The sequence below is a fragment of the Nyctereutes procyonoides genome, unplaced genomic scaffold (genome assembly GCF_905146905.1).
Source record: "Nyctereutes procyonoides isolate TBG_1078 unplaced genomic scaffold, NYPRO_anot_genome, whole genome shotgun sequence".
NCBI classification, from domain to species: domain Eukaryota; kingdom Metazoa; phylum Chordata; class Mammalia; order Carnivora; family Canidae; genus Nyctereutes; species Nyctereutes procyonoides.
In genome coordinates this window covers 3,471,492-3,496,834 of record NW_026575052.1, presented here as the reverse complement: position 1 = coordinate 3,496,834, position 25,343 = coordinate 3,471,492, and the positions used below count along the sequence as shown (strand labels likewise).

At 53.3% G+C, this 25,343-nt stretch overlaps 2 protein-coding genes across 5 annotated transcripts in view; one reads left to right on the top strand and one right to left on the bottom strand.

The window, feature by feature from the left end:
• The window catches only part of DNAJC16 (DnaJ heat shock protein family (Hsp40) member C16), a 42,279-nt gene extending 40,600 nt beyond the window's left edge, over window positions 1–1,679 (bottom strand). For all 4 annotated transcript variants that reach the window (XR_008665241.1, XM_055331268.1, XM_055331269.1 and 1 more), the window contains exon 1: window positions 1,592–1,679. The gene's annotated coding sequence lies outside the window, so the exon portion shown is untranslated. The remainder of the gene's footprint in view (window positions 1–1,591) is intronic.
• A 2,508-nt stretch (window positions 1,680–4,187) lies between these two features.
• On the top strand, window positions 4,188–24,857 carry CASP9 (caspase 9). The gene is made up of 9 exons (XM_055331273.1): window positions 4,188–4,373; window positions 6,685–7,060; window positions 9,812–9,846; window positions 11,187–11,363; window positions 11,750–11,839; window positions 13,212–13,359; window positions 21,370–21,549; window positions 22,205–22,314; window positions 23,914–24,857. Exons 1-9 carry the CDS (start codon window positions 4,242–4,244, stop codon window positions 24,001–24,003), a joined length of 1,338 nt encoding a protein of 445 aa, XP_055187248.1. The 5' UTR covers window positions 4,188–4,241; the 3' UTR covers window positions 24,004–24,857.
• Window positions 24,858–25,343: the final 486 nt, after the last annotated feature.

The following is a 25,343-nucleotide window of genomic DNA, read 5'->3' as shown; positions in this document are numbered from 1 at the left end:
GTGGGAAAACATACACAGGAAAATCAAGGCAACTACATCTCAAAATACTCTATATTTCACTTAATTCTGACAATCATACTTTAGATTAAAAAATACAGGGCTTAAGAATACTTCCCTGAGTACATGGCTAAATAAACCCACGAGATCGTAAGATTTGCCAAGGGCAAAGCTATGAAATTAAATGGCGGTGACATTCTTGAGATTAAATAAGCGTAAGCACGAAAGTGAGATACTCAAAACAAAAACAAAAACAAACCGGTTATGACACTGTGTGCCCCAATTCTGTTCTTTCTCACCACACCCACTGGACCAAGGAAACTGAGACAATGCTCTTTAATTTAACCAGGAGCAATACGGCTATTATAAATGGAGACCAAAGGTGAGGAAAAGCTGGCGAGAAAAAAATTTAGTTTTCCACCCGAAGGGAGATTAATGGCAAAGGATGCAGAGCAGGCAGGGTCTCCACGTGTTAAAGATCCACGTCTGGTGAGCGTGGTAACTGAATTCACTGCGGGTTCGGAAATAATCCTGGTTGGCTGATGAACAAGGCAGGGCTGTATTAGATGGCATGGGCCTTCACCGCCCAGATTTATGATCTTTGTGGTCTATCACACAGTGAGTTTTCAAGGGTCACATTTATCTGGACTTCCCATGAATTACTCAAGTTTTAAGGTTCAAGGGTCCAGTGGGGGCACCTCACTTAAGGCAGGCAAAGCTGTGACAGCGGCGGATTTTGACAAGTGGAAGTCGAACTGGTGCCTTGGAGCGCTCACCAAATGGACTCATCTCACAGCCAATTTTTAGGGCTGCGTGCACGCTGAACAAAACCCTAAAACAAATCAGTTTTGTTTTTTTCCTTGTTAGGACAACCTATAACCTATTCTGGTCTATGCAACACGTACAGAGCGCTAAGACTCGGGGGTGGTGGGGTGGGGTGGGGTGGTGGGTAGCTGCTCCTGGTTAAGCGCAGAGGCTCTGCAAACACTCAGACTGGGATCTGTCCTCCACCACTTTGTGACCTTGGGCAAGTTACTCAAACTTGCCAAGCCTTCGGGGTCGTTCCTAAACGGAGGTGACCCATACCCCCCACCCCCAACCCCAGCTTGAAAGGATCAGCAGGGGAGTTAAATGTATTTGTAAAGGGTTTGCTGAACATACAGGGTCAACAGTCAGAAGGTGATACTTATTATTTTTCAGTGCAATCGAGGCCTTATTCCGCCTCCAGTGAGCGGCCCCAAAGGTGGGCGGCTGCCAAGTTCTTTGGCTGCCAGTCTCGAGCTCCACTGTGCGGGCCTCGGGGCTGGAAACCACCTGCCCAACAGGTAGGCTGGCGCCCTGGGGCAGCATCCCGCGGTCCAGGCAGCGCCCCCGCCCCCGGAGGCACGCCCCAGGTCTGGGCTCCCGCCGGAGGTCGCAAGCCTCCCACCCGGAGCCCCGGGCCGGGCCCTGTCGGCTCCCGGTTTCCCCCGGGCCCGGGGCGGGGGGGGGTGTGGGGGGGAACCGGGAACGAGGGGGAACTGCCGGGAGAGCCCCGAGCCTGCCCTGCCCCGCCGCGCCCGCGGCTCCGCGCGTCACGCCGGGAAGGAGTTACCGGGAAAGGGCACCGGCCCAACCGGCTGCAGCGTCCGAGCTCCAGTGAGTCCGCCGGGCGGGGAGCCTCCGGTCCGCTCCAGCGCCGGCCGGAACCTGGGGAGGGGAGGGGGGCGGGGACGAGCGAGGCAAGTCACGTGACGCTTAAAGGCTCCGCTCACCCAAAGCGCGGACAGTACGGGTCGAGGACGTCTGCGTCGCGGATCTATTTTGACCCTTGCTACCCGCCGTCTGCGCGTGGACCAGGCGCGGTTGCCATAGGAACGAGGCGCGCACTTCGGCAGGAGCCAAAGGGATGGTCGTGACCAACGAGGCCAAAACGTGCCTCCTAGAGAGGCGAAGTCCCGATGCATGATGGGATGCCTCAGAGACCTCCCCGGTCCAGGGAGGAGTTTCCACTCCTACCGGGAGCTGTCCCTCGTCTAGCAACAGTTGCTAGGGTGGGGAGGCAATCGCTGGTCCCCGCTCTCTTTAACCCTATTCATAGAATCCTAGAGCCTCAGAGTTGGACGGGACCTTAGGGAGCCTTTCTAGTCCGACTTCTCCTTATAGTGATGGAGAGACTGAGGCCCGGAGGGGGGCAGGGACCTGCCCAAGGCGTGGAATCCAGGATTCCTACTCTTTTATTTACCAAAGCGAGCTCCGCCATAGGATGTGCCTGGGACCGCCCTCAGCGCGGGAGAGGGATGTGCGTGTGGCGGGGAGGGCGGGGGAAAGTCACGGGCGAATGCGGTAGACTTTCACTGACCCAATGATATAGGTTCCTTGGGGATACGAAAAAGGGGATTTGATATATTCCACCCCCACCTTGTTGTCATTATTGTCGTTTTAAAAATTTCCTTTGCATTTATCACTAACGTCTTTTATTTCTTTATATTGTTCATCGTCTGTCTCCTCCCACTGGCAAGTAACTTCTAAGGGTAGGGCCTGGCCTGTGTGTTGTTCACTGTGGGTCCTCGGTGCCTGCGTGGACCTCAGCGCAGACAGGATCTTAATGCGTATTTGTGGACTCAATAACGACCGGAGCCGAGGCGTGGATGCGCTGGAGGATGCATTCAAGGCGGACTGGAGGCAGGCTCAGGTTTGCACCTCGACTGCCTTGTGCCACTCACCACCTCTGGGACCTTGAGCGGAGGTCACTGCGTTGAGCCCCAGCGTCCCCACCCCGCGTCTGTAAAACGGGGGGAAAGAATGCCGTTTGGTTTTCCTTCGGTAGGGCTGTGGTCCAGGCGAGGCGGCACAGCGCCAAGTGACCGGCGCAGTGGCTGGGACTCCGCGAATGCTCCACAAGCAGGAGCAGTTGTTCTTGAAACGTGCACGTGAGCGCTACTCCTGGGAGTCCCGGGAGGCTTCTGCTGTCTTCCTTTGTGGGAGGTGCTGGGGTGGGAGGGAGGAAGACGGGGATTTAACGTGGGCGAGGCTGGAGCAGTCGACCACGCGAGACAACCCTGGCTCCAGGCACGGCGTCCCTCTTGCCAGCACTGGGACCCCCTCCGAGTTCCTGTGAAAGCGGAGGGGTGGTGCGGACTCGGGGTGCGTTCTGGGGGCGGGGCGGCGACCTGGGGGTGTGTCCTGGGGGTGGAGTTGAGACCCGGGGTCCGCCCTGGGGGCGGGACGGCGACGCGGGGGTGTGTCCTGGGGGCGGAGCGATTATCGGGGTACGCCCTGAGGGCGGGGCGGGGACCCGGGGTACGCCCTAGGGGCGGGGCGGAGGCCGGGGGTGTGTCCTGGGGGCGGGGCGGAGACTCGGGGGTGTGCCCGGGCGGAGCGGTGACCCGGGGGTGTGTCCTGGGGGCGGGGCGGAGGCCGGGGGTGTGTCCTGGGGGCGGGGCGGAGGCCGGGGGTGTGTCCTGGGGGCGGGGCGGAGGCCGGGGGTGTGTCCTGGGGGCGGGGCGGAGACTCGGGGGTGTGCCCGGGCGGAGCGGTGACCCGGGGGTGTGTCCTGGGGGCGGGGCGGAGGCCGGGGGTGTGTCCTGGGGGCGGGGCGGAGGCCGGGGGTGTGTCCTGGGGGCGGGGCGGAGGCCGGGGGTGTGTCCTGGGGGCGGGGCGGAGGCCGGGTGTGTGTCCTGGAGGCGGAGCGGTGACCCGGGGGTGTGTCCTGGGGGCGGGGCGGGCGCGGAGGCGGAGCCCCAGGGCGGAGGCGGGGCGGTGGCGCGGGGGTGTGTCCTGGGGGCGGGGCGGAGACTCGGGGTACGCCCTGGGGGCGGGGGGAGACTCGAGGGTGTGCCCGGGGCGGAGCGGTGACCCGGGGGGTATGTCCTGGGGGCTGGGCGGAGGCCTGGGGGCGGAGCATAGACTCGGGGGTGTGCCCGGGGCGGGGCGGGCGCGGAGGCGGAGGCGGAGCCGCAGGGCGGAGGCGGGGCGGTGGGCGGGGGTGGGGTGTGTGTCCTGGGGGCGGAGCGGCGATCCGGGGTACGCCCTGGGGGCGGGGCGGCGACGCGGGGGTGCGTCCGGGGCCGGGTGGAGGCGGAGCCCCAGGGCGGAGGCGGGGCCCGGGCGGAGGGGCGATGCGGGGGCGGGGTCAGCGCCGCGCGGGTCCGGGGCGGGTCCGGGGGGCGGGTCCGGGGGGCGGGTCCGGGGCGGCAGGCGGGGCGCAGAGGCCGAGGCCCGGAAGCGCCCCGAGGCCGCGGGGTGCCCGGCGTCCGGCCGCCATGGACGAGGCGGACCGGGGGGCCCTGCGGCGGTGCCGGGTGCGGCTGGTCCGCGAGCTGCAGGTGGCCGCGCTCTGGGACGCCCTGCTGAGCCGCGAGCTCTTCACGGCCGCCATGGTCGAGGACATGCAGGTGCGCCCCTCCCCGCCGCGCGGACCCCAGGCTGGACCCACGGCGAGCCCCCGCCCTCCGCTCCCCTCCGCTCCCCTCCGCTCCCCTCCGCTCCCCTCCGCTCCCTCCGCTCCCCTCCCGGCCTCGGCCCAGCCCCCGGCCCCGGCCCCCAGCCCGCCGGGGGCCCCTCTCCCTCGAGCCCACGATGGCCCAGCGGAGGTGGTGAGGTTCCCTTTAAAAGCAGTTTTATGCCTTTTTCTTATCGGACCCTCCCGCAGGCCTGGGACAGGAGGGTCCAGGAGGCACTTCCCACCAGCAGGTGCCGGGGGCTGTGTCTGTGGCTTTCTGGACGCCCCAGGCCAGGGCCCCGGGGCCTGCTTGCAGACCCAATGTCCCTTTTCTTCATCATCCAGGAGCTTGGCCTGAACCTAGTGAGCAAGGCTGTAATAGAATGTGCCACACGAAAAATTACTGATGAGCAATAACATTAAAAGAAGTCTCGTGAGCAGCCGCTGTGGGGCCTGTACTGAGGAGCAGAAGTGGTTTGAGGCCATCCCCCTGCCTTCAGATAGAAATTCAAATGCCCACAGAGGCAGCAGACAGCCCTCCAGCTCAGCGTGGTCATTCCAGAACGCTGGCCTTGTGTTGCCAGATTTTTAAAGAGAAGCTAAAAACCCTGATTTTGATGCTAAATTCCCTGATGTTACATGTTAGCAACGAATTCAGGCAGGGCTGCCATTTTGCCACACGTGGATCTGGGGCCTCCTCCTGGCTTTGTTACGTATTAGCAGTGCCTTACTGAGACTCAGTTTCCCTCCTCTGTAAAGTGGGGATAATGGTGATTTAACCCCTTAATGTTGTTGAGGGAGACTAGATGAAACGATGCATTTAACACGTTGCCTGTCTTACTCCCAGTGTCTCATAAATGTTGAGATGCGGCACGGAGCTAGCCGTTTCGTTAGGATTACCTTTTCGTGAAATGATAGGTCTGTGCTGCTCAGTATAGTAGCCATTAGCCACATGTGGCTATTTAAGTGTAAATTTGAAGTAATTAATATATATTTTAAATATTTTATTTATTTGAGAGAGAGAGAGCGAGAGAGAGCTCATGAGCAGGGGGGAAGGGCAGAGGGAGAAGCCAACTCCCTGCTGAGCAAGGAGCCCGACGTGGGACTGGACCCTGGGACCCTGGGACCCTGGGACCCTGGGATCATGACCTGAAGGCAGATGCCTAACCAACTGAGCCACCCAGGCGCCCTGAAGTAATTAATATTAAACAAAATAGAACCTTCGATTCCTCAGTTGAAGGGCGCGAGTGCTCAGTAGCCACGTGTGGTTAAGGCCTGCCACATTGAACAGCGCAGGCAAAGAATATTTCCATCAGCACAGAAAGTTCCCTTGGACAGAACTGCTGTAGGATATTTGAGGACAGGGTGGTGTCTCGTCCCTGTGGCTCCTGAGGAACTTGGCCAGAGCTGGGTCTCAGAGGACAACGAGCAGATGCGCAGTTTCTTCTTTTCTCTGTATCAGTGACCAGCCCCACCACCCTGCCACTCACTAACCCCAGCCATTCCTGCACTTTACAGTCCACCCCATCAGCCCACAGATCTGTGCATTCTCCTTCATTTATTTTTCTGGCCCGTCCCCTCGCTTCTCGATTCCTGCCACACCGTCTTTGCCACCACCTGACCTGGCTGTGGCTCACTCCTGTCCGTTGTCCACCCTGCCCATCCGATGATTTTTCTAAAAGGTGGATCTGACTCTGTCACTTTCTTAAAACTCCTCACTGGCTCCTCGCAGCTTTCTTGGCATGACCACACAAAGGCCTCATCCCTCATGACTGTTTCCTATTCCAGCTTAGATTTCTCGTTTCTCTGAATTCACTGTTTACTTCCTAATGGTCCCTAGGGTCTCTGTAAAGACACCCCCTCCTGGAGGCCTCCCTGGCTTCCCCAGGCTGGGGTGGATTTCCGTGGACCCTCCTAGGCCCCTGTGCTTTCCCATCTGACACTTCTCTCCTTGGTGTGTCACCACTGATTTGTCTGTTTGCATCCCCCACGAGATGTTCGCTTCGTAAGGACTGATCATGTTTACTGCTGTATTTTCAGCTCTTAGCACGGTGTTGGGCTCATAAGAGATGCCTCCAAAATGCTGAATGAGTAGATAAGCAGAGGCTGGCTAGTGGGACACACTCACTATGAGTGCAGGCTCAAGTTTTGTCCATGTGCCTGATTTTGTAGACTTATGCTAGGTGGGAAATGGGGCGGGGGGACAGGGGGAGAGTCACAGGACATTGTATGGGTAATGGTGCCACGTCTTTCTTCTCAAACAGCATGCAGGCTCGGGGTCTCGGAGCGACCAGGCCAGGCAGCTGGTCACAGATCTAGAGACCCGAGGGAGTCAGGCCCTTCCTTTGTTCATTTCCTGCTTGGAGGACACAGGCCAGGATGCGCTGGCTTCGTGCCTGAGAATGAGTCGGCAAGCAGTAAAGCAGAATCCAGAGGCCACCAGACCCCTGGACCTCATGCCTGTGGTGCTTGGACCAACGAGACTCACACCAGAGGATCTCAGAGGGAAGGATCCATCAAAGCTGACTCCAGGAAAACTCGCTCCGGTGGTGCTGGGGCCAGCTGAGCTCCAGCCACAGGTTGTCAGACCATTGGTGCCCAGGCCAACGGACAATGGTTCTGGACCATTCAGTGACGTCTGTGAGTACCAAGAGAGTGGTTGGTGGGTAGTTGGACCTATGAAGTTAATGACCTTGGATATCCAGATCTTTCCCCAGAAGTTCTCAGCCATTATTTTTCTATATAAGCCCACTGCCCCTTTCTCCCTCTCTTCCTTTCTTCTGGGATTCCAGTAACGCATAGATGTTTCTTTTCAAGATAAATCATGATTCATGTAGACTTTCTTCATCTTCTTGGTTCTTTTCTCTTTGTTCTCTGCCGGTAACTTCAAATGATATGTCTTCTACTTCACAGATTCTTCTGCGTGATTAAGTCTGATGTCAGTGTTGTCTGTTGCATTTTTCATTTCATTCATAGCATTCTTCAGCTCTAGAAAAAGAACCATTTGGTTCTTTTTTTTAGGATTTCTATCTCGTTCATATGTTGTTTTCCTGATGTTGTTGAATTGTTCCTGTTGTTGAATTGTCTTTGTATATACTCTTGTAGCTTGCTGAGCTTCCTTGAGACAGCGATTTTGAATTCTTTATCAGGCGCATTGCAGGTTTCTATTTCTTGGGGGGTTGCTTTCTGGAAAATCATTGTGCTCCTTTGGTGGTGTCCTATTTCCTTGATTTTCATGTTTTTTGAAGTCATGTGTTGGCTTCACATTTGAAGAAGAGTCAGCTCCTCCAGTCCTTGCTGACTGACCTCTTTAGTGCATCCAATCTCAGATTTTTTTTTTTGCACCAGCAGTGTTTTGGAACTTCTCTACTCAATGCCTGGACTTACACAAAGTCATTCTCACTTGTGGATGATTGTCAGAATTGGTGTTCATTGTCTGGGAAGGCAGTTGAAAACTCTTATTATGTCATTAAAATTTTTTTATTTATTTGACAGAGAGACTGAGAGAGCATGTGTGCACACACACGTGTGTGCATGTACAAGCAGGTGAAGTTGCAGGGAGAGGGAGAGGGACAAGTAGGGAGAGCCTGGACATGAGTCTCGATCCCAGGATCCTTGGGATCATGACCTGAACTGAAGGCAGATGCTTAACTGCCTGAACCACGCAGGTGCCCCTCTTACTGTGCCATTTTGATGATGTCCGTCTCTCACTTTGTGGATTGATACTACTAATTTGGGGAATGAAAGAATTTTTCAGTTGTGGGTAATAGTTACAGTTTTGGGGGTACAGTGGGATTTTGGAAATGAGCTACAGTTTCAGATTGAGGCTATGAACTATAGGATTCGTCAGATAGGTAAAACCGTTTCCAATTAAGAAATGAGATGTGAATGCTTTTCTGGTGTGGCTTTTAAACTCTTCAGAGATTAGTTCCCAGCAAGGGGTCCTGGCCCTCTGTGAGCAATGAATGGGACCATTGTAGGATCACAAGCATAGGCTCCAGTGCAACTAAACTTGCACCAGAACTCAGAGGTAGCCACCAAGTTCTTTTTGTTTAAAGAACAAAAAAAGTCCTGCTATATTATAGACTGGTGGTCAGGGGACTTGTATGAAATGAAATGAATTGAAATGAAAACTCGTTTGACACTGATGGAAAAAATGACCACCTTGACTCATTTATTCTGCAAATATCTGCTGAGGACTTTCTGGGTGCTGGGCTCCATGGGTTCTAGAGACAGGAAGCGTCTGTTCTCCTGGAGCTTCCCTTATTTATGCCTTTCTGTTTTAGAATTTCACTTGAATGGAATCACACCACGTATACTCTCTGGCTTCTTTCCTTGGCATAATGTTCCGTATTTTCCACGGCATTGTATGTGTAGGTACCTCGTTCCTTTTCAGGCTGTGGAGTGTTCCCTTACATGGCTTTTTTCATAAATTGTTATCCGTCAACTTGTTGATGAACATTTGGGTTGTTTCTTGCTTTGGGCATTAAGAATAAAGCTTCAGTGGGGCGCCTGGATGGCTCAGTCGGTTAACTGTCTGACTTCAGCTCAGGTCATTATCCTGGGGTCCTGAGATGGAGCCTCAACGTTGGGCTCCCTGCTCAGCGGGGAGAAGCAGACTTCCATCTCTCTCTCTGCAGCTCCCCCCCCCCCCACCGCTTATGTGAGCATGTGCATGTGTTCTCTCTGTCTCTCAAATAAATAACTAAATAAAATCTTTAAGAAAAAAAAAAAAAGAGGGACACCTAGGAGGCTCAGTGGTTGAACATCTGCCTTTGGCTCAGGGCGTGATCCCCGGGGTCCTGGGATTGAGTCCTGCATCAGGCTCCTTGCACGGAGCCTGCTTCTGCTTCTGCCTGTGTCTCTGCCTCTCTCTCTGTCTCTCATGAATAAATAAATAAAATCTTTAAAAAAAAAAAAAGAATAAGGCCTCAGTGATCATCCATGGCCAGGTCTTTTTGTGTCCATTGCACTCATTTCTATTGGGTAGAAACCTGGGAATGGAACTGCTGATCAGACGATAGGTGTGTGTTTAACTTTATTGGAGACTTATTTTTGTTTGTTTGCTTTTTGTTTTTTAAATATTTTATTTATTTATTCATGAGAGACACAGAGAGAGAGGCAGAGACACACGCAGAGGGAGAAGCAGGCTCCCTGTGGGGAGCCTGATGCAGGACTTGATCCCAGGACTTTGGGATCATGCCCTGAGCCAAAGGCCACCCAGATTCCCTCACTGGAAACTTCTGAGCAGTTCTGCAAGGTGGCTGTGCCCCTAGACTCCCACCAGCACTGCCTGATGTTTCCCAGGTTCTTGTTCTTTTGTATTCAAAGACCCTTGCCTCCCCCCAAGGGGCCAGCCATTCATGCCTCCCCCCCTCCCTCTCTCTCTAGGTGTTCAGGAGATTTCCAAGGGAAATGGTGATTTGGTGAGTCTTCCTGTGACTTGGCTTTGGGCTCTAATGCTCTGCACTTTCCAGATCCTTCCCTCTGCAGCTGCCTCTGGAGCCCAGGGAACGGAGCCCTGAGAGAGGGTCCCAGGCCCCCTACAGCTCCCTGCCTCTAGCACAGCTTTCCTGGAGCAGGCTGTCCAAGCCTCCCTGCTCTTTCCTTGTCTGAAGTCAGGGGTCAGACCTAACGTGAGGTGGGCATCCAAATTGGCCCTGGGACCGAGTCACTCCTTCTTGTTTACAGCATTTGCTGTGTGACTCCTGGGCGTCAGTACTGGGCTCCAGGCCAGGATACCTGAGAGCAGACCCCTTGTGTTTCTAATCCCTGTGGAGCCATCAGCCTAGCAGAGGCTAGTTACCCAAAGAAATACCTAAATCTTTTTCTTTTTTTTTTAAGATTTTATTTATTTATTTGAGAAACAGAGAGAGAGAGGGGCAGAGACACAGGCAGAGGGAGAAGCAGGCAGGGGGAGAAGCAGGCTCCATGCTGGAAGCAGACATGGGACTCAATCCCGGGTCTCCAGGATCACACCCTGGGCTGAAGGCAGCACTAAACCGCTGAGCCACCCGGGCTGCCCAAGAAATACCTAAATCTAAATTGTGTCAAGTGTCATGAAAAAAAGAGCAGGCTGTTGTGAGAGAGGATTCCCGGGGGACGGGGAGCCTGGCTGGGAAGTGGCATCTGCGCTCCACGGGTGGGCCTGGGCAGGAGTCTGCTGACGAAGCCACCCACAGGGTTCTCAGGAGCTTCCCTGGGTGGGGCAATCCATCAGCTCCTTTGGGGGCAAGTGCCTCTGGGTGTTGGATTCCTAAGCTGGATGCTGCTGTGGGAGCTGGTCTTCCCTCCCACGTTAGCTGTCTGTACATCATACCCCTCCTGCTCATGCCCACCTGGTTTACAGTCTGCTTTGGTGCTAGAATGTGGGGCGTAGATGCTGCTGCTCTGTCTGAGGGAGGACAAGCCCCCTTTTCTTTTCTTTCTTTCTTTCTTTCTTTCTTCTTTCTTCTTCTTTCTTTAATATTTTATTTATTTTGATAGAGAGGGGGGACAAATTGGTAGAGCAGCAGGGCAGAGGCAGAGGGAGAAGCAGGCTCCCCACTGAGCAGGGAGCCTATGCGGGACTCGATCCCAGGACCCCGAGGTCACGCCCTGAGCTGAAGGCAGACACTCCACTGCTGAGCCCCCCAGGCGCCCCCAGGTCCCCTTTGCTGTTCCATCTCTCCAGACCGCCCACCACATGCATGCAGCCAGGGGCCCCCCATTCTGTCCTGAGGAGCGCGGCGGCGCCCTGGTTGACCCTGGTCCCTGTGCTGGGCAGGCGTACGCCCTGAACGCAGACCCCTGTGGCTACTGCCTCATCATCAACAACGTGAACTTCTGCCCCGAATCGAGGCTCACGGCCCGCGGCGGCTCCAATATCGACTGCGAGAAGCTGCAGCGACGCTTCTGTCTGCTGCGGTTCACGGTGGAGGTGAAGCGGGACCTGACGGCCAAGGTAGGCCCCTGGCCTAGGAGGGGGCGGGGGGCGGGTGGTGGCCTGTGACCCCCAACAGGACCCACGACTGGAGCGCCTGCAGGGGCCATGTCAGGACCGGCCACACACTCAGGGTGTCGCCCGCTCCCCGCCGTGTGTCCCTGTGCGGTCGCTTCCTCGTCCAGATGGCAGGAGTGGTCCTCACGTCCTCGGCTCAGTGTGAGGAGGGCCTGAGCCGGGCCGAGTGCCGCACCTTGTCCCCAAGGCCGGTGGCGGTTGTGACTGTCAGGACGGTCATCACTGCAGCATTGGCCCTGGGAGCAGGGAAGGCGTTCTGCCCTGGTGGGGGCCCCGTGTGGGGACCCGATCCATCAACACGATGGCTCACCTGCAACCTTCTCTTGTAGCAAATGGTCCAGGCTTTGGTGGAGCTGGCACGGCGGGACCACAGCGCTCTGGACTGCTGCGTGGTGGTTGTCCTGTCCCACGGCTGTGAGGCAGGTAGAGGTGGTGGCTCCTTGGGCAGCCACCCAGAAGTGCTGCTCTGAGGTGCCAGGAAGGAGCCCCGTCCCTTCCTGTGTCCACGACACCCTGGGCTTTGTGAGAAGAGCCATGGGCCCTATCTAGCCCCTGTTGTTTTCCTGGGAGTCCTCAGGCCCTCTGAGGACTTGAATGCTCCCCCTGGGTGGGGGGGTGTTCCTGGGAGAGGCCATCTGGGAGAGGCAGGGAGGACACAGGTGCTGCTCACAGAACTCCTGCCCTGGATCTTGTTCAGAGCCGGGTATGGCACACAGGAGCTCCCAGCTCCTGCCTTGGTCCCACCAGGCGCTGTACCAGCCCTTTGCCACTGGCTGGGTGTCAGGACACTGGGACTCACTCTGGGGTTGGCCACTGATGTGCTGGGTCATTGTGGCCCAGCCCCTCCCACTGCCTGGGCCTCAGCTTCCTCATCTTTTCATTTGAGGGTTGGACAGATCAGAAGCTCCAAGCTAAAGGCCTACAGCCCCCCTGAGGGTGGCACAGTGTTTTCAAGACTGGCAATTTACTCACAGAAATCAACATTTCCAGCTTCTCTTGAAAAACCACAGTGGTCTGGCCTTACTAGGCCGCATCCTCACAGAGGGAAACTCTGGCCTATATGGCTCCTTTTCTTTTCTTTTCTTTTCTTTTCTTTTCTTTTCTTTTCTTTTCTTTTCTTTTCTTTTCTTTCTTTCTTTTCTTTTCTTTCTTTTCTTTTCTTTTGTTTCTTTTTTCTTTTTTTTCTCTTTTCTTTTCTTCTCTTTTCTTTTCTTTTTTTGTATGGCTCCTTTTCATTCCTGGTGTGACCCTTGGACCAGCAGGACGGGCCTCACCAAGAACTCTTGAGAGATTCAGACTCTCAGGCCTTGCCCCAGACCTCTTCCCAGAGAGCCTACACTTTGACAGGGTCCCCCTATGCAGAAAGTTTGAGAAGAACTGATCTAGAGTGTTTCTCAGTGCTCAGCTGCATCAGAGGCTCCTGAAAAACCACATTCCTGGTCCCCACCACCAAGGTTTCTGACGTAGGTCTGTGTAGAGCCCAGGAATCAGCACGCTGTACAGGTTCCCAGGCAATGCTGATGCCCCTGGTCCAGGGACCACACTTTGAAAACCACCGATCTAGAAGCAGCTGGCCAGCAGTCTCCAGTTAGGCTGTTGGAGGCACATGAGTCTGAGACCTCTAGACTAGATGCTGACCCGGGGCCCATCCAGAACCACCCACTGTCTAAAGCAGCCTCGTGCCCCTGGCTGGGGCCTTTTAATTGCTTGGCCCTACAAAGCCTCTGAGCAGTGTTATTGGACCCACCCCAACTTCTTGGCTTTGTAATCAGGATTCTCTTGGTCTTCCAGGCCAGCCACCGCCAGTTCCCAGGGGCCGTTTATGGCACAGATGGATGTCCTGTGTCCATTGAGAAAATTGTGAATATCTTCAATGGAACTGGCTGCCCCAGCTTGGGAGGGAAGCCCAAGCTCTTCTTTATCCAGGCCTGTGGTGGGGGTAAGTGCATCCTCATGCTCCCCGCAGATGACGCTAGTGGTCTAGTGGGCAGAGCCACCCCTGCCCCCATCTCCAACCCCTCTGGATGTCCCAGAGGTCTGTCCAGGCAGTTGGAGGGTCCCAAACATGCCTACTTTGTCCAAAGCAGCAGCACCTGTCCAGCTTTGTCCAGCCTGTAGAGGTCGGAGCCTTCCGGCTCACGGTGTAGGAGCCCCATGGGCTCACCCAGCTCTGGCAGCTTCAACTCCAGACACTTGGCAACCACAGAGCAGAGGAGAGAGAAAAACCTCTTTTGTTTTCCTTATCATTCCCCTAACCTTCTTCAATTAGACCCTCTTTTCACTGTTCCAGTGAAAGGGAGGCCAGAGCTAAATTAGTATTAGAATTCCCAAGGGCCAGGTACTGGAAATTTTATATATATATAAATATAATATACTTATATTTATATATATAAATATAAATATATTTATATGTATAAAATTTTCTTATATATATATTTATTTTATTTTTATTTTTTTAAAAGATTTTATTTATTTATTCGTGAGAGACAGAGAGAGAGAGAGGCAGAGAGACACAGGCAGAGGGAGAAGCAGGCTCCATGCAGGGAGCCTGACATGGGACTCGATCCCAGGTCTCTAGGATCATGCCCTGGGCTGAAGGCGGCGCTAAACCACTGAGCCACCCGGGCTGCCCATATATATATATATTTTTTTTTTTAAAAGAGAGAGAGCACGAGGTGGGGGAGAGGGAGAGAGAGAATCCCAAGCAGGCTCCATATTCACGCAGAGCCCGAGGTGGGGCTCCATTCGAGGACTCTGAGATCATGACCTGTAGCATATTCTTTTTAAAAAAATTTTTTATTATTATTATTTTTTTACCTGTAGCATATTCTTTATTTTTTAAAGATTTATTTGAGAGACAGCGAGAGAGAGCGAGCGAGCGAGCATGTGCACGCATGTGAGTGGCAGGTGGGGGGTGGGGTGCTGGGCAGAGAGAGGGAGACAAGCAGACTCCCTGCTGAGTGGGGAGCCCTATATGGAGCTTGACCCCAGGACCCTGAGATCGTGACCTGAGCTGAAACCAAGAGTCAGATGCTTAACTGACTGAGCCCCCCACACGCCCCAGTAGCACATTCTTCTGACCGTGTTCCTCTGCCCAGTACTGTTCCACCTTGGCAGGGGTAAGGTGAGGGAGTGTGGGTTGTCTGGTCGCATGACATCTGGGAAGTGTTTGTTGAATATCTGCTGTATACACTGGGCTGTGGGTTAGGTGCTGGGGATTTATAATTTGACTGGAACTGTATCACCTCACTGTCACGACCCATGCCCATAACTTGGCCATGAGTGATTAGGAACACCAGGTTCAGTCTTGGTGGCTGCTTCCTTCCTGCACGAACAGTGGTCGGTTAATCTCTAGAAGTCTTGGCAAGTGGGGATGATAACAGAGCCTACCTTCTAGCGTCACTGTGAAATATCCAGCGCTTGAACCAGTGCATGTACAGCACTTAATACAGTGCCCAGTTCATTTTTGGAACTGCAAACCTGGACTCTCCCCTTCCTCTGACCCCAAAGGACCCTGTGTCACACAGGAGCCCCCCCTGTCCTCGGCACAGTTACCTCAGAGTTATGGTACTAGGAAAGTGGAAAGGCTGCTGCTCTCGGGGTTGTAGAAATCCTCTCCAGCTCATTGTTTTTCTTACGATCCAGAATGTGTGGTCAGAATGTGTAAGGTGTTCTTACCCTGAAGCAAATGGCTCTTCTCTCTTGTGTGAGTAGAATGGAAGGTGATGCGGGCAAGGGAACCATGGATGAAGGGTGAGCTGGGACGTCAGCGTTCTGGGAAGGTCACAGCTAGCTCAATGCCTCCTCGTTGTCCATTCTCAGCAGTGCGGAGGGCCTGCAGGGTCACATTCTGGATGCCCTCGTGGGCCCACCAGGTCCTTGGGGATCTGGCCTAGGCCACTTTGCGTCCCCCAGCCTGGCATGCCGTGTTCCACCCCAGCGTTCTTCAACTCTCTGAGGGTGTCACAGGTGCTGGCTTGCTCCTCAGCCTTCCATGTCCATCCCTCTGCCTTGACCCCTGGCCTACTCTGTTTTGTTTTGTTTTCTAAGATTTTATTTTTTTTACTTGTTTATTTTTAAAAAGTATTTATTTATTATTTATTTATTTATTTATTTATTTATTTATTTATTATTAGAAAGGGAGAGAGAGAGACAGAGACAGAGACAGACAGCATGTGCATGGTGGGAAGGGGCAGAGGGAGAGGGAACCTGAAGCAGACTTCGTGCTGAGCATGGAGCCTGACTCAGGGCTTGATCTCACGCCTCTGAGATTACCACCACCTGAGCTAAAACCACGAGTTGGACACTTAACTGACTGAGCTTCCCAAATGCCCCTAAGATTTTATTTTTTTTAGGTAATCTCTACATCTAACATGGGGCTTGACCCTGAGATCAAGAGTTGCGTGCTCAATGACTGAGCCAGCCAGGCACCCCTGCTGGCCTACTGCTAACCCATCCTTCCAGTTACAGCTAATTGTCTCTGCCTCCAGGAAGTCTTCCCGTAAACCCCCCCTTCCTTGCACAGAGTCAGGGTTAGCTGGTCTTTGTCTCCTGCAGCCTCTGTTCTCCCCTCCTGGCTCTTTCTCCTTGTACTGAGATGGCCTCACCCCCTGGTCAGCTTTCCTAAGGCAGGGCTAGTTCCGTCTGTCCTTCACCCAGGTCCCTCCAGCCTGGCACAAAGCTCACAGGATGCTTGTATCTTTTGTGGATTCTAATGATTTGATTTTGAAATAGAACCATGTGAAAATTACTGTGAGCAAGATTTTAAGTGATAGAGATTCCCTCCACTAAAAAAAGAAAAGAAAAGAAAAGAAAAAAGAAAAGAAAAGAAAAGAAAAGAAAAAAACTCGATGGGAACAGGGATTTCAGAGCTGGAATGCAGTGATTATGATGCTGCCTTTGGAACTGTGGTCTCTGCTCCGCCCCCCGGGTGGCTGTTGACTTTGTGTGTCACACTGTAGCCACCTGGGGGCAGGACTGCCGCCGAGGACAGAAATGCTGAGCTGCCCACTGTCTGCGTCCCCTTCGGGCTGAGTGTCCTCTTGTTTACCGGCATCTGAACATCTGCCCTGGATTTCTGTGGCACTTGTGTTGCTTTTGCAAAATTCGCTGTGTAACAATTTCAAACAATTTTAAAATCCTTTGACAAGTCACGCACCCCTTTCATAAGCGGCAGCGCACATCCCAGGGCAGAAACAGGCGCCTCAGTGTTGGTAGCGCTGGTGCGGCAAGTCACTGGGTAAGTAGCATGATACGGCGTGACCCAGCACGATGCCCTTGGCCGGAGCTGAGCGGCCTCTGTGAGGGCATTTTGGGGCAACCCCTCTTCAGACTTCTAGAAATTTGCTGAGAAGACAGAAGGAAGCACAATGTTTGTGTGGTTGTAGATTTTCTGTGCTGAGGGGACAGCTTCTCCTCCGGCTGTGCATTTAGTCTTTCGGGGAAGTTAGCCTGCCTTCCAAGGGGGTTTTGAATCTGAGAGTCTCTTTAAGAACACAGCTGTGCATCACGTCCATAACCCGTGGGCGAGGCTTTCACATCAGATTTGTCAAATGAGGAGGACATGTGAATGGAGACGGGTTCACATCCCTTGTGTGACTCATTCTCTCTCTCTCTCTCTCTCTCTCTCTCTCTCTCTCTCTCTCTCTCCCCCACTTGTAGTCCCCTCTTGGATCCCACTTTATCTTCTCCGCTTTCCCCAGGTGGTCCCTCTGCCCCCCTCTGCCTCCTTAGGGCATTCCTACAGCATCCCCCAGTGCAGTGCCCCCGACCCCAGCCATCCACACCTCAGGTCCCAGACAGCCAGGGGCTGGAATCTCGGCCAAGAAAACCATTTGCAGGGACCTGAGTAAGTATGCAACAGTCCAGCCCTCACAGGTCTCAGAAACCCCCTTTGCAAGCTCGGGGGCCTCCATGGAAGAGGCAGCATAGCTGAGAGGCAACATATGTAGGGCAGGATCCTGGCCCCTGAAGGTCAGCTGTGAGAACAAAGACAAATTGCCCAGTTTCTGAGTCAGATGTATGGGGTGAGAGGTCAATAGATGTTGGGGCTATGATATGGGGTTGCTGGAACCCTCCTTGTCCCATCTCTAGCTCCCTGCAGATGGAACCCCAGCTTCCCCGGGTGATCTGTGACCTCCTCCCCTCCTTGCTATTGCCCCCCACAGATCCAGCCACACAAACCCTCCTGCTCTCCTGCCGGGGCCTGCCTGATGTGCTGCTTCTCCCATCAGGACTATTCCTCTTCTATCAGAGCCTGGGTCATAGTCATCTGTCCCAGAAACCATTCCCTAAGGAACCCTCTGTGTCACTCTGCCCTCTGCTTCTACTGAAGCTCCTTATAGCTGCTTTCTCTCTGGAGTAGCCCATTGCTCCCTGCAGTGAGCTCTGCTTCCCTGGAGTTCATCGCAGGAGACCTCTCACCATGTCACTGCCCCGTACAGTGGAGCTGTATGTGGCCCAAGTCCTGCCTTGACCCCTCTAGTTTCCAAGTCTGCCACTGCTTTGGGAGGAATTCAGATTTTGAAACTAAAAGACATAAAATGTGAGTGCAGAGATAATCCAGGATCTTACAAGCCTGACCCAGCTGTCTCATTTCTGCTTCTTACCTGTGGATCGTGGCCCTCGGGCACATTGCTTTTCTCATCCTGCATTAGCCCGTGAGCATTTCTTCACATCTCCATGGTCTTCATCACCATTAGTTCAAATGGCTTCATAATGTTCCATCTTAGTGACATGCACTCACTAATCCATTTCCCTCATGTTGGCCGCTGAGGTGGATATCTAATTTTTGGCTCCCATGACCACAAATGTCTTTACATAGAGGGCGTTGGCGTCACTTGAATTATTTCCCCAGGAAAGTACAGGGTCAGAAGGTGTAAGTGTCTCCACAGATCCCGTGACCTATGGCTTGATGCCTTCTTTGATGCCCTATAAAGATCTGAGATAGTTTAGTGAATACAAGGGATTTAGTAGAACAAAATAACAAGGGAGGAAGTGGAGACATGAGGACAGGAGAAGAGTACATTTGGAGTCTAGAAATGCATGTTGTGACATCCTGCATGCCTGCTAGAGGTGACCCGTATCTGGCTTTATGCTTTCGAGGGGCTGAGGCAAGGTGACAAAGGTCCGCCTTATTGGTATTCAGAAGACAGAAGCCAAGAATGGCAATTTTTCTCCCTTTGGTTGTCTGAAAGGGAGGGCACGCTGATAACAACGGATAGTTTCCTTGACTATGTCCCTGCCTGCCCCCAGTTCCCCTGCCAAGAAGGAGAGAAAAGAGTTCTATATCACTTTTTTAAAGATTTTATTTATATAAATAAATGTCTCATGAGAGACACAGAGAGAGAGGCAGAGACACAGGCAGAGGGAGAAGCAGGCTCCGTGCAGGGACCCCGATGCGGGACTCGATCCCAGGACCCTGGGGTCACACCCTGAGCCAAAGGCAGATGGTCGACCGCTGAACAGCCCAGGTGTCCCAGTTCTATATCATTTTTTAAAATCTAATACTTCGTGTACATTGAGTTTTTTTTTTCTGTTTGGGTGTTCAGCTCCCCAGAAAGCAAGACCCCATCTTGTTCTTTTGTGTCTTCTTTGGTGCCCATGTGGGTGCTCTGTGCCCCAGGGGTACTCCGTGTGTGTGTGCGCACCTGCTGTTGGGGTCATAAACCAGGATTTTAAAGAAGGCTTTGTAATATCCTGTGGCAAGTCCTCGTGATGTTGTGATAAGGGGATACAGCGTACTTCGTTGAACCTGCAAATGACCAAGTAAGGCCAAATCTACAAAGGGCCGGAGGGAGACAGAGCGCACCGTCCACCCCGGTGGGCCTTGGCTGCTGCCCACGTGGCCGGGCTTCATGTTGATTAGAATCATCATGTTGAGACTTCATGTGTGTCAAAGAAGAGGCCGTGAATACGGTTAAAAAAAAAAGCAACTGGCTGCAAAATGGTCAACATAGAGAATATTGGTCGGTAACCTCATGAGACCAAACGTAGTTCATGATCATTAAAAAACCAGGAAGAGAAAAACCAAATCAAACCTTCTGAGGTGGATTGAGCTGAAAAGTAAACGTCCTCTGCTCACCCCCACTCTTCCAAGGTGGCCTCTTAACGACCGCTGTGTCTCCCCCCCAGACAGCTCTCACCTCTCCGTCCGATGAATGTATGCTGAATGCATCTCACTTGGTGTACTGGCCTGTGTCCTTTTTTTTAAAAAAAAAATTTTTTTAGAAGTATTGTTGTAAGACACACATAAGATTTACCCTCTGAACCATTTTTAAGTGTTTGGCTCAGTGGCATTAAGCACTGGTGTGCAGCGTGTCCCCCATCCACCTCCAGAGCGCTTCTCAGTGACTCCCCATTCTGCTCTGCCCCCCACCCCGGGTCCCGGGATCCCCGGCAACCACTGCTGTGTTGCTGTCTATACGTCTGACTACTGTAGGCACCTCCCGTACTTAGAGGCAGGCAGTGTGTGTCTTTCTGTGACTGGCTTATTTCACTGAGCGTCATGTTCTCCAGGTTCGTCCCTTGCAATGTGTGTCAGGATGTCCTTGCCTTTTAAGGCCATAATGTGACTTGTTTTCAAATGACATAAAGTTGATCTTTTTTTTTTTTAAAGATTTTGTTTATTTATTCATGACACAGAGAGAGAGAGAGGACAGGCAGAGACACAGGCAGAGGGAGAAGCAGGCTCCACGCAGGGAGCCTGACGTAGGACTCGATCCCGGGTCTCCAGGATCATGCCCTGGGCCTAAGGCAGCGCTAAATCACTGAGCCACCCAGGGATCCCCAAGTTGATCATTTTTAACCAGTTTAAAGTATACAATTCAATGGCAGTGAGTACCTGCGTGCATCCTTGTTACCTCATGCTAGAACTTTCTCGTCACCTTGAATGACACCTTATACCCATCAGTGCTCACTCCCCCCTCCCGCCTCCCTTTCTTCTCTGTGGATTTGCCTGTCCTGGGTCTCTCACATGAATGGAACCTGCTCCATGGCCTTCTGCATCTGGTTCTTGGCTCAACATGTTTCCAGCCCACCCCCCCCAAGTGCATGAGGACCAGTATTTTGCTCCTTTTCGAGCCTGAATGAAATCCCGTGGGGTGTGTGCAGCACATTTTGTTTATCCGTTCATCTGTCAGTGGACACTCGGGTCATCTCTACCATTTGCCTGTTGTGGATGATGCTGCCATGAACTGCCATGCAAGGTTTTGGTTGGACACCCGTTTTCTGTCCTTTTGGGTATATACCTGATAACTTGTTTTTGCAGCTTTTAAAAAAAATTCTGCACCCCCTCCCCCCAGTTTTGCTTAATGAACATGTAAAACTTAGAGTAAAAAGTAAAGCTTTGGGGATCCCTGGGTGGCGCAGCGGTTTGGCGCCTGCCTTTGGCCCAGGGCGCGATCCTGGAGACCCGGGATCGAATCCCACATCGGGCTCCCGGTGCATGGAGCCTGCTTCTCCCTCTGCCTGTGTCTCTGCCTCTCTCTCTCTCTCTCTGTGACTATCATAAATAAATAAAAAAAAAAATTAAAAAAAAAAAAAGTAAAGCTTTGGGGGCGCCTGGGTGGCTCAGTCAGTTGGTCTGACTCTTGATTTCAGCTCAGGTCATGATCTCAGGGTTGAGAGATAGATCCCTGCATCAGGCTCTGCACTCAGCAGGGAGTCTGCTTCAGATGCTCCCCCTCCCCCTCCGCCTCTGCCCCTCCCTGGCTTGCACATGCACGCTCTCTTCCTCTCTCAAATCAATCAATCTTTTTTTGTTTTGTTTTTTAAATAAAGCCTTGGTTTCTGTTTCTTGCTGATGTTTGCTCAGCCCTGGAACCCTGGCTCCAGGGGAATCGGGGGGTGTCAGGCTGGGGCAGGCCGGACGTGGCTAGGAAGCGAGGAATTGGGAGCTCTGGTCTGTGTCATCAGTGGTGAGTGATGTGTCTGTCTTTGGTTCCTGCAGAGCAGAAAGACCATGGGTTTGCGGTGGCCTCCGCTTCCCCTGAAGACAGGAGCCCTGGCAGTGACTCTGAGCCAGACGCTGTCCCGTTCCAGGAAGGCCCAGGCCCCTTTGACCAGCTGGATGCCGTGTCTAGTTTGCCCACTCCCAGTGATATCTTTGTATCCTACTCCACCTTCCCAGGTGAGCGTGTCAGGAGACCTCGTCCTCCCAGCCGGCGGGCGGGTCCCCGTCTGCCCTAGAAGCGGCGTGTTGGGAAAGAAAGACCTGGGTGTGAATCTTGGCTCCACCTCTTGCCATCTGCGTGTCCCTGAGCAAATGACTTCGCCTCTCAGGGCCTCAGCTCAGGGCGAGCAGGCGAGGCACTTGGGATGCAGAATTTAAGAGGCACCTGCTCTTGGGCTTGTGTGCCCCACCCTTGTCTTGGTCCTGCCTTGTTGGTCTTCTCATCTTTAAAATGGGCAGAGACACAGGCAGCAGTTGCTGCTGTTGCAGTTGCCTCCGGGGTTGCCCTGGGGTTAGCGGGGTGGCCAGTCCATCACCGAGCACAGTGCCTGGCGCACAGCAGGTGTGATGAGCGTTAGTTTCCTTCCTTTCTGAGCCCTTGGGTGAGTCACTTGACTTCTGGGAGCCTTGTTCTCCTTGCTGGGAAGGCAAGAATCACGGCCGAAGTCCAGGGGTGAGGGGCAAGTGGGGTCCTGAACGGGACGGAGCGCAGGGATGTGGGCGGCGACTGCGGGACTTGTGAGTGGGCCCAAGTCCAGGGGCGGCTGCAGCCTGAGTGGGGGGGGGGGTGGCTAGCGGCTCCCCGGTGAAGTCCAGCCCGTCTGTTCTGAAGGCTTTGTTTCCTGGAGAAATCCCAAGAGCGGCTCCTGGTACGTGGAGACCTTGGATGGTGTTTTTGAGCAGTGGGCTCACGCTGAAGACCTGCAGACCCTCCTGCTCAGGGTGAGCATGGCCTTTCCCTGGGAAGGAGCGGGAAGGCTGCCGGGAGTGGCAGTGCATCCCCCTCAGGGCCGAGTGGGGGGGGCCAGTGGGGGCCCAGGCCCGAGTCAGAGGTTTCTTCTGCACCTTGGCTTGCCGTGGGAGTTTTGCTTCTCTTCCTTGCAAGGTGCCACTGTTACAGTGACATTTGCCCGTTGTTCAAAGGGCTGCCTTCCCCGGCTCCTCTGAGGCCCCAGGTGACACTGGGATCCCCTCTGGCAGAGCCGGTCCCCAGTGCCAGGGCAGCATGGCTCAGGGGCCAGAGCTTGGCATTCCCGAAGGCAGGTCGTGGGGCCCGCACCCTTTGCCACACTGTATAGTCTTCTACTCTTGACCCTTGAGAATTATTTCTACAGTATATGCCCTTCTTGGGGGGCCCTAGAGAGAGGGGGGAAAGGATGGCCTGACAGGGCCCCACCCCCTCAGCGGAATCCTGCTCAGAGCAGCTGCTTCCTCCACGGGTCTCAGAGCACACACGGGTCTCTCCCATGCGCTCAGGTGTTTTGTGTTATGAGAAGAGTCTAGAAAGCTGGGACTATGCCTTCCTCCTGGGGAGGCTCTGGCTTTGTGCTTTGCTGAGCAGAGCAGAGGAGAAAGGAAAAGCAAGTGCAGGGCCACCACCTAGCACGACTCCAGTGGCGCCACGTGCCATGGCTCTGGGCAGGTGAGCTCAGAGGCAGCCGGAAGCCTTGCAGGGGGAGTGGGGGGGAGTCCGTCAAGGCCAAGCAGGGCACTTGGCTTCTGGGCCTGATCTCATCTCTCAACTTTTCTTTAAGCAGACCTTTCAATCAGATTTGAACTTGGTGAATTTTTGAATTTCGAAATTTTGAGTTTTCTAAACTGGAGATATTTTTCTTTGAACACCTTCCCTTCCAACTCAGGGGGGCCGCAGGGTTTTAAAATAGGTTTTAAGCTTTTAGTTAATGTATCTTTATAGGTATGTGTGTATCTGTTGAAGTATAGTTGACATATATAGTGATGCTTTATCAGCTTCAGGTGTACAGCACAGTGACGTCATGGCTGTGCTCACTGCCAGAAGCGTAGTCGCCATCCGGCACCACTCCAAGTTATTACGATATTATTGACTCCATTCTCTATGCTGCGCTTGCTGTGCCCTGATGTTTGTACCTCTTAATCCCCTTCACCTGTTTCACCCATCGTCCTGCTCCCCTGCCCTGAAGCATTATGTACAGCAGCCAAGATACGGAAGCAGGCTAAGCATCCGTCAGTAGATGCGTGGATAGAGAAGATGCGACACGTATATATTAGAATATGAGCCATAAAAAAGAATGAGATCTCGCCATTTGCAACAACATGGATAGAGCTAGAGGGTATTATGCAAAGTGAAATAAGTCAGACAAAGACAAATACAGTATAATTTGACTTCTACGTGGAATCTAAAAAACAAAACGAACAAACAGAGACAGACTCAGAGACACAGGGTACAAGCTGAAGATGTGACAGGGCTGGTCCAGCGGCCATCCCCCCCCCCCCCCAGCCCCCCTCTGGAGCTCTTACTTCCATGGAGAGACCTCAGGCTTCCCTGTGCTCATGTTTTCACAGGTCGCTAATGCTGTTTCGCAGAAAGGAGTTTACAAACAGATTCCCGGTTGTTTCAATTTCCTCCGGAAAAAACTCTATTTTAAAATGTAATGAGGCCCCTCACCCTCTCACCCTGCTCTACCGTTCACCTCAAAACCTTCCTGCACTGGGCCCGCAGCAGCTGAGGCCTGGCCCTTCCTGTAACTACGGCTGTCACTCTTCAAAGGGCTTTGTGGCTGCGGTGGGTCTGCTCTTACCCCACCCCCCCCCAGTGGCAGACAGGCTCTTAGCAGCTTCCAAAGTGGGGACAGATGACCCGCAACAGAGGAAGAGGAGTGGAAGGATTCCAAGGACACCACGGGACTCTTACCAGGGGCCCTTTCTCCAGCCAGTGGCTATGGCCTGTGACCCCACTGCCCTCCGGAGTAAGGCTTCTTAGCCTCAGCACTGTTGACATTTGGGGCCAGATGATCCTTCACTGTGGGGCTGTCCTGTGCGCTGTGGGGTGGGTGTGTAGCAGCGTCCCTGGCCTCTACCCACTGGCTGCCAGTAGCACCTTGGTCTGAGCAGTGACAACCAAAGCCATCCTCAGATACTGCCACATGTCCCTTGTTGGGACCCCAACTTGAGAACTAGTGATCTGTAGGAAATTTTGGTTACAAACCAGCCAGCCTCTCAGATCAGCCAGTTTGGAGCTACTAGAGTCCGGTCAGCTGGAATCTGTGGATCCTGAATGAAGTTCTAAAAATTACCAATTTTGGGGATCCCTGGGTGGCTCAGCAGTTTAGCGCCTGCCTTTGGCCCAGGGCGCAATCCTGGAGTCCCGGGATCGAGTCCCACGTCGGGCTCCCTGCATGGAGCCTGCTTCTCCCTCTGCCTGTGTCTCTGCCTCTCTCTCTCTCTCTGCCTATCATGAAAAAATAAATAAAATCTTTAAAAAAAATAAAAATTACCAATTTTTCTTATATTCTAGTATTCTTAAAAAAACTTAAGTCAATATGGACACCTTTTTTTTTTTTTTGCCTATTCCCCACTCATTTTGTTCTCTTTGCTTTTTCTTCTAAAGGAGATTTTTGCTTTTTTATTTCTTTAAAGATTTATTATTTTAGAGAGGGAGAAAGTGTGGAGAGGGGAGGGGCAGAGGGAGAGGGAGAGAAAGTCTCACGTAGACTCCGCACTGGTACAGAGCCCAACTCTGGGCTCGATCCCATGACCCTGAGATCATGACCTGAGCCGAAACTAAGAGTCGGATGCTCAACCGACTGCACCACCCACATGCCTCTGATTTTTGCTTTTTAAAAAACATTTCCCCACCTCTTTATTTGAACCCCTCCCCATCCCAGGAAGGTGACTGGGCTGGGAGCTGTGTCCTCAGGGAAGTTAAGTCACGGGTCCAGGGGAACACAGGTAAGGCCCCTGTGGGGTCTTGTAAGCTATCCTGACCCTGGCCA

What these genes read in the sequence shown, in the direction of transcription:
- CASP9 (XM_055331273.1), top strand. Translation starts at nt 4,242, where the DNA reads ATGGACGAGGCGGACCGGGGGGCCCTGCGGCGGTGCCGGGTGCGGCTG. An exon ending in CCATGGTCGAGGACATGCAG is followed by an intron (nt 4,374 to 6,684) that starts GTGCGCCCCTCC and finishes CTTCTCAAACAG; the next exon opens with CATGCAGGCTCGGGGTCTCG. An exon ending in AGCGGGACCTGACGGCCAAG is followed by an intron (nt 11,364 to 11,749) that starts GTAGGCCCCTGG and finishes CTTCTCTTGTAG; the next exon opens with CAAATGGTCCAGGCTTTGGT.